The sequence below is a fragment of the Homalodisca vitripennis genome, chromosome X, assembly GCF_021130785.1.
Source record: "Homalodisca vitripennis isolate AUS2020 chromosome X, UT_GWSS_2.1, whole genome shotgun sequence".
NCBI classification, from domain to species: Eukaryota; Metazoa; Arthropoda; class Insecta; order Hemiptera; family Cicadellidae; genus Homalodisca; species Homalodisca vitripennis.
The window spans coordinates 105,356,880-105,370,227 of NC_060215.1; the positions used below are offsets into that span (position 1 = coordinate 105,356,880).

Consider the following 13,348-nt stretch of genomic DNA (forward strand, 5'->3'; position numbering starts at 1 on the left):
ACGTTAAGTTCTACAAACTTTAGTACTTTTTAGCACTAGTTATTCCACTTTAGTTCCTGAAGTTGTTTTGTTCTACTGGATTGGACCTGATAGTTTTAAAGCGGAAAAAAGTCAACGTTTTAGAGCGGTGTATAGCTGTTTGTTTCATCGACATTCAAACTCAGAACTTTGTCGGAGTCACTTTAACAGTTTATTACTGTAATAAAATCCTATTGTACCTATAAAATTGGGATAATACAAATAAAATATCTATTTTCAAACATATAATACCAAATATATTCAAAAGTCCGTAAGTATTGAAAAAATACTGTTAGTATTTAAAGGTTTATTGTGTAGTATTTTGAATTTTCACTAATATTCCAATCTCGTTATTTCAGAACCTCTGAAGTCACAACTGTTCTATCAAGTGAAAAAGACATCAGTGGAGCTTCAGTGGCAAGTGTTGAACATGCCATCTGAATGTGGTAAAACATTCGTTTTTTCAACTTTGAGCGCAAATGGTTCCATTATTGACGAGAAGAAATTTGATTATATTCGTAGGATGTACAGCGTGTTAGATTTAAAGCCTTGCCAAAGCTACTCTTTTGATCTTAAGCTTGTGGATGAGAATGGCTCTTCTACGATTGATTACAATTCTGTTAACGTGGTCACACAAGCTTCAGGTGAGCCCCAACATTTATATTTAGTTTGAAGGCAAATTTTAAAACATATATTCCAAAAATGTCCAAGAGTTATGAATCCTAATAGATTGTATCAATGCAATTAGATTGATTTAGTATCAACCTCATCCAAACTGATGATTATTTATGTTTCTTCGTATATTTGTTTCTTTATATACTATTTGATAAATAATATTAATATTTTATATATACATTAGTATTGCGTAATTGGTTGAGCGTTAGCAAAGTAGTGTTGGACTTTTTCTCTGTCTGTCTGTCCTCGCAATATATCGAAAGCAAACTGAACTGTAGAAAGCTCATTTATATACAGGGTTTTAATTAACTCCTGATACGCCTGGATATAGCGCAAAAAAAATAATAATCTGTAGCGACAATGCCAGTTTCTTATGCATATCAACACAATGCATGCGTGATATAATGTAAGGGAGTATTTGTCCATAACTTTTAATAGAAACGGAGTATTGGTGTTTTCGTAGTGTTATTGTGTTTCTACTGAATAAACTTTTAATATAAAATTTCACAAGATAGAGGTTGCAATTTGAAAATTTAAAGTTAACCCCTTCTACCCCCTTTGAAAAGAGGAATAAAATATTTTTTTCTGTCCAAAAAGTCCAAAAAAGTATATTAATAGATATGGTGAAGATTAGGCATGTCACTCCATGGGAATTGGCTGAGCGTTAGCGAACATTTTTACAATGGTCTTATGGGTAATTATGATGGTAATGATAAATTCGCAGAATACATAAATGTTCAAACAATATGAGTATAGCGATACGTGTAGCCTATGACTTGAAATAGCTCATAGACATACGAGCGTACAACTTTAGCGAAGGCTACCACGCGACACGTGGCGAAGCGTACTTCTAGTTTTCTATTACTTTTCATATCATTAGCAGTTTTTTTGACAATTTTCTTTTCATGCCTTAAAAATAAAGAGAAAACTATAGGCATTTGTAAACATGCTGAGTGCAATCAAATGAAATTTAAATATATGATATAGCAACACAAATATTGTAACAAAATTAACTATACACTTGAATGTTTGCATTCAATTTCACCTAAACTGTTACGTGAAACTTAGTGTGCGCACTCCTGCCTTGTTTGTAAAATGGTAGCCAAAATTGTACTAGAGAAGTGTTGAAAGACATTTATTTCAATTTAGTTAAATATTTATAATAATCAAGTTGACACTTCTCTCATTCTAGTTTTTCTTCTCTAAAGTTAACCCTACGGACTCACTCATGATACTATGGTGATAGTAACATATTGTTTGGATTGTACCACATGTACATTTACATTTTTGTTTACAGATGATATGACTGTCAGCAACCTCGAGATGGGCCGAGTATCCCATCACTCATTGTACCTAAAGTGGTTCCTGCCAGAAGAGTCCAGTGTGTGTGTGTCAAACTACATGGTGACGTTTCGCACCACCGACAATAGGACTATAAAGAACCAGACTCATGACAAAAATATCACCTGGTCAGATGAAAGTCCCTGCAAATTGGATTCTGTTTCAGTTCACATAATGAGTGAAAAACAAATAAGAGGTGTTCCAGCCGTAATAGACGTTCGGCAAAGATTGGAAGGTTAGTGTCCACCATAATAGCTTTTGTTATTTATTTATAGAATCATACGACTGACATGCCATTAAATACCATTTAAAAATCATATTTTGTTTTTAAACTTAATTACTCATAATACATGTTTCTATTTATCATATAACCATTATGATGATAACCATATGTTCTGATATATATTCTTGTTCCAGATGAGAAGTTTTTGTCGTTTAAAGTGATCAAAATAGCCAGCAGGGAAGTAGAAGTGCTATTGACAAGTATATCGTTCATTTGTGTCAAAGAATATGAGGTCAGTTGGTACACCTCTGGTTCTGATGTCATAATCTCGCCATCCACTAAGTTCAACCGCAGTGTCTCTACAGGTCATCTGCTACCCTGCACCGAGTACATGGCTGTGGCCCAACCATGGAACGATCGCTTCAGGCTTCAGACTATCACTCGTAACGTAACAACTAAATATGAAGGTATTTTTTCTATATATAAGTTGTCGTTTTCAGTTTAGACATCACGTTTTATTCTGTTGCCATCTTGCTTCGAATTTAATTTAAGATCTAAGATGCTTTAAGAAGTTTTATGAATTTTTGATCCACGAAATAAAATAATTAGTATTTCAATTTAACAGTTACATTTGTTACCTATATAAGTGACATGTTTGCTAGATAGTAGCTCTAACACAAGTGCAAATATAAGCCAATGCATAATAATCTGATAATAATTATACATTCTTTATGTAAATCAGTGGTTAAACGTTAAAAACTAAATAGTACCACAACTAATCCGCGTGTAAAATACACATTTGATGAAAATAATTCAATACAACGAATTATAGAACGACCTGACTAAATTCAACGAAAGAACTATTCCTTTTGACCCAAATCAACACAGTTCCTCCTTGGAATCTATTTACGAGTACTAAGTTTCAAGTCTCTAGGACATTTATATTATTGTCACAGGCGGTTATACGGATAAACGGAGAGAGGGACAGAGAACTACCCTAAAGTATTGAAGTTTGAAGTTGTACCCTAAAATCATATTCCTTAGACGAAGAGGAATCCATTTATCAAGTTTCAAGTCTTTAGTAATTTTCTATTAGAGTTATCGCAAATAAGAACATAAGTGTTGCTAAGCGCTAATCTAGAGAACGGCGGGGGGGGGGTGTTTAAACCCGAAGAAAACTTTATACAGACAATACCTTGAAATTATTTTCTGAATATTTAAGAATTTAAACAAATTATGATAATATTACAAAACATAATAAAAATGTAACTAACATTAAACAGCTACTCAATAAACATGACTAGCTACTCACAGTGTAGTTGCAGCCTCATACGTACTCATCATGATGTGATTGGCTCTCCACACAACTCGGTCTGGTGATTCCTCTATATTCAAGAGTATATATGTTTATGTTTATGTCGTTTATGAAACTCATAATGTTTAGGCTGAGGATGAAACATGAATGATAAATGACTAGCTACTCACAGGGTAGTTGCAGCCTCATATATGATGTGATTGGCTCTCCACACAACTCGGTCTGGTGATTCCTCTGTATTCAAGAGTATTATGTGTAGTGTGTATATTTATGAAACTCATAATGTTTATGCTGAGGATGAAACATTAATGATAAACGACTAGCTACTCACAGGGTAGTTGCAGCCTCATATGGACTCATCATGGTGTGATTGGCTCTCCACACAACTCGGTCTGGTGATTCCTCTATATTCAAGAGTATTATGTGTCGTTTATGAAACTCATAATGTTTAGGCTGAGGATGAAACATGAATGATAAATGACTAGCTACTCATCAGGTAGTTGCAGCCTCATATGGACTCATCATGATGTGATCGGCTCTCCACATAGCTCTGTTTAGTCATTACTCTAAAATCAAGAATATTGTTTATTTTGTGTATATTACTATTCATGCTTACAGTATTTAGGCTGGGAATTGGTAAATGTATTTTAATAATTCAGTTTTAATTGTCATAGAAACTATTTGTTTAATATAAATTAAATTACTATGTATTGAAGTGTGTATGTGACACGTCAACAATAGAAGCGTAATAGAATGATTTATGACATGTGTTTTAGAACCGAAGCTGACACTGAACATCAGTGCCATACCTCGTGGATTTAACATTTCCTGGCAATTAAAGAATGTAGAATCTAGAAGATGTTTGCATTATATCAGAATATCCACAAGATCCAAATTCAGTTTCCATGAGGTAATTCTTACTACATTTTCTCTATGAGTAATTGTATAAGGTTCATTACGAGGGGGGTTTTTGTATGAAAACGTAACTTCCTTCATTCACACTTCAAAAAGAATGCCAAATTTAATACTCGCTATCCTATAGAATTTTTATCTATTCTCTCTAAACAAAACAGTTTCACCCATGACTGGTACTAAAATCTTTGCTTGAGAGTATATAAATGAATTTTCCTAACACATTTGATTATAGCATAGTTAAGATATTTATGGACTATATCGAATATTTGGTTTTTCAGCAATTTGGTTAAAGCGATTTTATAATTTTTTTATTATAAAGAAATATGTTATATCTTAAATGCAGTTCCAATTTTAAACTAATGTTATAAAAGACAATGTAAACTGAATTGTTCCTATACCGTATACGATAACATTGCAGCTTTTATTACAAGCACTGATTTTCTAACATAAAGGAGATTATTACAAATGTATAAGAACCCACAGTCTTTAAACTGGACTTTTAAAAAACTTGATGTCTTGTCAGTTGTATTTTTCAAGACTCGAATTGATTTAATTTTCTCAGATAAAAACATTAAATTCTTTGATTGAACATCCCCATAAATGAACTCTATTACATAGGGTAAAATTCCATGTTGAGCTGATAAAAAAGTATCGAGATTGATCCAAATCAAATTGTTTATAGTTATTTTTGAACTAAACACAATTTTAAAGAGTCTCTTACAAGGGTTTAAACAGTGTTTTTTCGTTTAAACAGTGCTTTTTCCATCTTAAATTGCTACCACGAGTAATGCCTAGTAGTTAAATTGGTTTATTTTAGTTATTTATTTCAGGAATAGCTGTAAGAGAAAATGAATTAGCTCAGACTTACTATTCATAAATGTTACACTCAACCCAGTTTTTTGCATTTCAAAAGCCCTACCAAGCTGGAAATATACAAGATTTATTATCGTTATCTTTTAAATGAAGCACTAATATTTTACAGGAACGCTACAATCAAAATAATTAACAAAAATTGAGTAGAAAAAATGTTCGAGCACAAAACTTTGAAGTACCTCTGCAGCAACATCTTAATTATTGTTACTTACAAGTATTTTGTGAAAATATATTTTATTGCAATTTAATAAATTATTCATGATAACATGCAAATAACTTAAATTCTTTTATTTCGTTAAAGATATACAAGCAAAGGCTTTTAAGTTCTTTTGTATGCTGTTATAAGCTTATTTACAACCTTTTTAAGTTATAATTATAAAATATTATAATTGCTTCTATAAATAAGATACTATTGTGTTTAGGTCGGAAACCAAATTAGTTAGAGTGCAATAAATTTATAAATTAGTCAATATAGTTGAACAGGTAAAAAAAACTCTACGATTATACCTAAAAGTGGCATAATCACCATAGTTCTAACATCATTTCTGGTTTTCTAAAAACTGGGATAACTTTAGTTAGTACAAAACATTCCGCAAAAATATACTTTGCGTAAGTAATACAAATTAAAATGCCATAGGAAATATAACAGTGTTAATTAATCTTTTAATCTAAAGACTCAAGAGACCAGAACTTCTTCATTTATTGAATCTCTGAGGTTTTATCCTACTGATCCTGCCATCTGTGTTTCAATGTTTTCCAAAAATGATAGATTCAGATATAGACTTATCAAATTTAATAAGCAAATAGGAAAAACATATATCCAAATTTAGTATCATTGCAATCTTATTAATATTTTGAAATAGTGTAAGAAAGAAGTTTTCTATTGATGTTCACATTACTTAATTAGAAGTAACCCGTTTTCTTGTAGCCCCTTCCTTATTATTAGGCTGATTAGTGTCTAAGGCTGCTTAATATTTTTATTGGCATTATCAATGCAATTATAATTGGAATCTTTTATCGCTTTAACTATGTTAGTTGGTATCATACCATTTTTTATATTTTTAAAACTAATCCTTATCCGATAGTTTTATTGAAGGGTAAACCAACTATACATGACTGATCTAGTTTTAAGTAGTTCCTTATTTCCCTTATAGGATTTGCACTTATTGACAAAATTTTTTGAATCTTGAAGATAAATTATGAACCAAAATAAAGAAAGACAAAATTTATATCAACATTAATATACAAATCTACCCAATCAACATCTACAAATGTTCCTTAAAAACGCTAGTGCTATATCAGAATTGAAACGTATTACAGCCACAAGAACGATTTTTATCAATCAGACTAAAGCTTCCCTTTATTATGAGATTATATCTTGTTTAAGAATCTAAACCTCAAAATGGCCAAAACAAATATGAATACAAATCTGCTTAAATATTAATCTGCATAGAAATGTTCATTAACTGTACAAATAATCAGTAAAGTATATAGAAACAAATAACTGACAAGATAATGTAATAAACACGAATTGTCACCTTATGAAATTATTGTGTGCTTTACAGGTGAATGTTTCGTCTTCTTCGACTGTAGAAATAAGTAATTTGGTACCATGCAGGACTTACACTATAACAACTCAAGTAGTGGGGATTGGTGGTAAACTTGGTAAGGAGTCATTTGAGAGTTCAACAGTCAGCCCCCAAGGTATGTATAAATATATATACTGTTATTGTCTTTCAGGACAGTCTTTACAACGTTCATACAATTATTTTACTTTGTCACAAAGTATCTGATTTTGTTTATGACATTAATTGCCAAGATAAAATATTATGGTGTGAAGATAAGAATCAAACTGGGTCATGTCTGGAATTAATTACATCTGCGTACTTAAGCTTAAATAATTCCAATTATGGACATTTAATTTACAACTTGATAAAACTTTGAAGTTTTGCATAACATACTCGAATAAAGCTTAGAATTAATCGTCAGCAGTGTCCTGCAGGGTTCTTGTCGGCAGGAAAGGAATCGGTCCACAAATCTCAAAGCTGCACGATCGCAATCTATGTTCTTCCATAGATCGCAAGGTTGAGGGCAGGTTTTGGGCATGCATTGATTCAAAACTCACTTTTAAATAGGGTGGACGTAGAAGATATACTAGTAGAAAACTAACTGGAGAACAAGCAGAATATATGGGAAACTGTCGTTGAGGTGAAGGTGCATCTTTGTAGCTTTGAGATCTGTGGGATCTCTTTCCTGCAGATAACTGTAGGGGAAATCCTAAAGATAAGTACAGGAAAACAAGTTTACTCTGAAAAATTGCAGAAACGTAATGTTGTAAAATTGGTATTTAAACGTGTAATAGTTTAAATTGTTCTTTGAATTATACTTCAAAATGAAGTTGTTTAAGTATTAATTATTTCAAGATAATGTTTTGAACTATATTTTTATTAAATACGGACGGATTTAAGCAGACAGATGTATTCAATTTCAGATAGACCTAAGTTTAATGGTTTTCTTGACAGAATTAAGTTTTCATGTAGTAATAATATGAAAGTATTTTAAGTAGCACAATGGCGCTGTAGTCACTCAGTATATGATCAAAATTTAACATTTAATTATAATACAAGTCCCTACATACAAGGCACATGATAAAACAACTCATATACAGAAAGTTACATCAGTCAAGGAAAAAAAGGTTCTTGCTCTAGTCATTTCTAAAGATAACTTAGGTAGAGGGTGAGACATTTCAGGAAACCATTAGTATACATTTTGTATGACTAATTTTTTATGTGAATCTCTTAGCCGTCTGAACAACTGTGTGTAGAAAGCATTCTTATTAGGTATAGTGTGGTTAGAGTACCATACGACGTTAAGAAATGACATAAGCACTACCGAACGCTCTCATAGCATCTAACTTGTAAATATATACTAGTGCCGTCTGCATGAAAATATTTCGATGGTATAACATTTTTGCAAGTGTTGCGTGTATGGAAAATTACTGAATCGTCTCAAATAAGTTGCAACATGTAAGCATCATCATCAGCAGTTATCGTAAACAAATATACGTACGTATGATTTCATTCATCTATTTTGCAGACAAAGGGTAAATTAAGCAGAGAGAATGTGATCTATTCTAGTCATACCGGGAAAGACTGGTGGTCAGCAGAGATAAGATAACACCGCCTCAAATTTCATCGGATCATATTCGTGTATAATATACCAATCACTTTCACGTTTATTTTCACCATGTTGTATTTAAAGGTGCATAGAAGGTTTTTAATCCAGTAGAAATGAGGTTGGGAAAATGTTACATTTCTATCTTTTTCAGTGTTTCCAGCTCCAGGCGAGGCAACTATATTAAATCTTACAAAAACGATGGTAGTGTTGGAGTGGAAAATCGATATGTCAGATTCGGACTGCCGAATCACTAAATTTATTGTGAATTGCGAGCCTTTGGCAGGAAACGTGAACTACACCCACGCCTCACTAATAACAGTCACCATCACAGGGTTACAGCCCTTCACACAATACAAATGTAAAGGAGTAGTCGTCAACGATGCAGGATCATCCTATTTCTCAGAAGTTACTTTCAGTACAGCAATGGATGGTGAGTTCATCACATCTAATAACCTCTACAAATTAATAGTTTTATATTATTTCGGTATTGAATTAGATAGTAGATGTATGATAAATATATTTGTGATGCAGATTGTATTTTATAAATTAAAATAGAACTTTCGTTAGTAGATCAAAGACCACAACGAAACATATGAACGAAATGTAAATGAATATTTATGTTAACGTTATTTATTTCATCACACGACTACATTTGTAAAGATGTTGAACGTAGCAAGAGTATTAATCATCGATTTGGAAAATAATTTTGTCTATACTTATGATTGTGATTGCATAGAATATCGATATATACAAAAATGTATTATCAAATAATAGGGGTGGTATTTTGTCACGAAATTAAAACATACACAGAATAATTAAAATTCTATATCTAAGAAAATTACATATTTTAAATTATACGTTTACTCCATTTTAATTTATTATTCTCTCAAGTTTTTTTTCTAGTTTTTCTACGTTTTTACAGTTTTTTTTTGTATAATTTTCTTTTTTCTCATAAATTTTCCATATAAAATATTTTCTATTTGTACCCATTTAAACCTTATTACAAAGAGTTTCAACTTCTGCCAAAATTTCCTGGTCAAGTACTGTGGTACAGAAACAAAATAAGTAGGTATACTGTGGCAAAGTATAGTATTTTATTTCTATAACAGGAAAACCATTGAGTGTACGAAAAATGTAAGCTTCATTTAATGGACTAATGAAATCACGTTGCTGCAATCATACATATTTTCTATAGTATGTATAGTATATCTAAGATACATTTTAATAACCATAAACAAAATAAACAACTAGAGGTAGAAGTACCTAGGGCAGATCATCTTACTACCTTACCATTACCATTTATCTCTATACCTCATTTTCAAATACCTCTTACCTCCTACCATACCTCTTACCATGAGTGAAAAGTTAAATTTCATAAAAATTAGCTATGGACTCAAAACAGTTTTCAAAGTATTATGGAAACCCGGTTTTTAAGATAGAAAAAAGGAAAATTAGGATTCCGAAATTTCTTATATCGTGCAATTTAACGGTAACATTTTTACATAGTAATGTGAGATATGCTAATCTCGCTTCAAGTTAAACAAAAGAGTAAACAATAATTGTCGATTTTCTCCATTCAACTTGTATTATTCAAAACAGCATTCTTGTAATCAACGACGACACAACAGTAAAGGAAGTGAGGAAATACGAGTTATTTAATCAGTAGATATTTTATATGGGGTCCAAAAAAATGTTGCATTCTCTTTAGCGTACGAACTGCTTCAAATACCTTTTTACAGGTAGCTACAACGTAGTCAGTCCAACCCCGCGTTTTTGCAATCCCAAATCCCAAACTTCTCACACTACTAGAGTATATTACAGCGTCCCCGTTTACCAATATTTCACATGGGGTTTTAAAGTCAACTGTATTCAAAAGTCTAAAATGCCCAATTATTATAGGTTGTTTTGCCCGAGTTGAGCTTCAGTGCAAAGTAAAATCTGTTGAATGTCCGAGGTAATGTTTTAAATAGTTTAGTTATGTTACTAACATCCCGTGAGCATATAAGTCATCAGTATAAGAGTGAAACCTTATTTGTCAATGCCTTGCTTATATCATTTATATATTGTAAAAAAATAAAAGGCCAAGCAAGGATCTTTATGGCACACAAGTAACATGCTTCCAGTCAGATCTGATGTCATCAACCATAACTGATGTCTTATACCTGAATAAGATCCCATCAATGTAAGGACATCGGTGGAAAATCCTATGTCTCTCAACGTTTCTACTAATAGAGTGTGATTAACAGTATCGAAAGATTTAGTATACTCAACCTGTGTGGTTAAGAGATGAACAAAAATTATTCAGTATGGCGAACAAGACACGTTTCACCAGTCGAATGTATATACCATCAGCACCAGTTACGTTGGTACTAATACTGTTGTACATGGAGGAAATCGAACTACAACACTGCATTAAGTTATAACAGAGGATAAGCATGCTGCGTGGGGAGCAGACCTTGCAGTTGGTAGATATATTTTTTCAGTGTAACATTATTGTTTGGTGGAGAAAATAATAGAAACCATTATTTAAAACATTGAAGGGAACTTGGACTGAGATTGGAGAGGGCTGCTTGCCAAAGTCCAACTTTTTCACATTACGCCACATGACCGATGAAGTATGTTTCTTGTTGGGAAATAACGTGTTGATGTATCTCAAGCTAGAATCACGAATGTTCTGATTAACACTGTTTCGGAGTGGACGATACTGATCCATGGGCCACCGCATCGCCAGTTCTGGTTTTCCAGTAGACTGCGTTTCGAGGAGCCAACAAATTAAAAATTTCTTGAGTGATTTGAGCCAAGGCACTGGGCGCATGTTTTCAATCCAATCGGTTTTTAACAATTAGAGCATGCTTGTTGAAAAATGACAGATCAGTGAATTTAATGTACCAAGCATTTCATTAACGGTCGACTGAGTTTCTACGGAGTGCCATCGTGCTTAAAGTACATCTTATAGGTACATTTAGTACACATAGTATATTTTAAAGACCTTTCAGAAGGCTTAGGCGTTTTATAGAAAAGAACACAGGAAATAGTTGGTCAGATGCTCAGTATTAGGAGGGCGCTAACAAACACCCAGAAGTAGCAGATCCGAACCAGAGAGCCCAATTTCTAAGAACAGATATTCAGGTCCAGCCGAGTACCCAGAGGCGAAGCATCTAGTAATTTAATCCTTAAATAACTGTTGTCTGGTGTATACCGCGACACCTCCACCCACTTAATTGAGCTTGTCATTTCTTTCCAGGACGTATCCACTTATTGATATCTCAACACTGGGAATACTCGGATTTAGCCATGACACTGACAAGTGTGATGCCAAAATGTAGCACTTATATCGTCCACGTGTCCCCTCAATGACTTATCATTAACATGGGCAACTTTAAATGGTTTTGGATATGGATAAAATTCGCTGCTACAGACACACGTATACACACATTCCTACAATCCTTTCATTTCAACACAATACACTGATATGCAAAATTCCATGTTTTATAAGAAGAGAAGGAAATACATCCTTGCACTCTGTAGATAATATTAATAAATAAATACAATGGTACTAAAATAAAGTCCGAAAAATATATAGACGTATATTAATAATGTTAGTTAATAATTTATAGCCAATACTATTGAAATAGTGTTTAAGTTTGAAAGTTGTATGTAAATCAAACAAAGTAAAATAACATAACGCACGCGCGCACGCGTCACACACACACACACACACACACACTTTCAATTACTACAATACCCTTTTCGATCTTTTCATTGTGAAATATATCGCAAACTGTAAATTTTAATTTGAGCAATTTCTATCAGATTTTGAAAATATCTTATAATCCTACAATTATTATTGGAGATCTAAATGTATATACCCTTAATAATAATAGCACTGATAAGGATAATTTAAACTTACTATCATGTTATGAGTTTTTATGTTATGAATACCCCAACCACAGTATTTAGCAACTTTGCGTCCTGCATTGATGAAGTGTTTATCAGAAATTCCAAGAATGTAGATTTTACTTGTAGGATTCTAGAATGAAAAACCAGATCATATTGGATTAGATCTAGAGCTTTCAAGTGAGTTTTTTTGAATAATAACGAAACTTATTTTGTCAAAACTTTAGATATTTAAATGTTAAGTAGGCAATTGAGATAGGCTGATAGGGATAAGGTTTATAATGAGCACAATCTTGACTAATGTTTAGCAGAATTTTATGGCACATACAATAAGTTCGTGAAGCGTCCTCTTTTCTTCAAAAAAATGAAACAGCAAGAATGATTTCTATTCTTGACATGACTGGATTTCCGATTATCTAAATTCAATGGTTAACAGCAAAAACAATTTATTCAAATATTTTCCTACAGACAGAAACAATTTAATTTTAAAAGTGCAATATAAAAGTTTTTTCTTTTAGTATCTAGAAGGATAAGACAGGCAAAAATGAACTATTTTCAGGTATATTGTGAAAAAAAATAGTAAAAAACTGAAAACATTCCCTAAACGGGCTGTTGGTTGAGGGCAATGTTGTAGCGGTGCAATGCAATGTATACTTGATAGCAAATACATTCAATGATTATTTTTTTTAATTTTGTGTCTAATTTAAGATTTAATAAATTTGGATATGATTCCTAGAAGATCATTCTCAATATGAGTCTGTTTTCACTCAGTTTAGTCTAAGAGACCAAAAAGTACTGAATACAATAATTAATGTGGAAAATAAGGCAAACTCAAACCCATTGGAGGTATCGTCCTATCGGCCGATATCAGTAATTAATTCCAAGGCTAAGATATTTGAAACTACTGTTAAAAA

General features: G+C 32.3%; 1 protein-coding gene across 1 annotated transcript in view; it reads left to right on the top strand.

The window, feature by feature from the left end:
• The window catches only part of LOC124369544 (receptor-type tyrosine-protein phosphatase eta-like), a 75,111-nt gene that overhangs the window by 23,093 nt on the left and 38,670 nt on the right, over positions 1 to 13,348 (top strand). The window contains exons 8-13 of the mRNA XM_046827569.1: positions 378 to 662; positions 1,991 to 2,269; positions 2,452 to 2,724; positions 4,349 to 4,482; positions 6,926 to 7,064; positions 8,689 to 8,967. Of these exons, the coding sequence (XP_046683525.1) occupies positions 378 to 662; positions 1,991 to 2,269; positions 2,452 to 2,724; positions 4,349 to 4,482; positions 6,926 to 7,064; positions 8,689 to 8,967 (1,389 nt within the window). The remainder of the gene's footprint in view (positions 1 to 377; positions 663 to 1,990; positions 2,270 to 2,451; positions 2,725 to 4,348; positions 4,483 to 6,925; positions 7,065 to 8,688; positions 8,968 to 13,348) is intronic.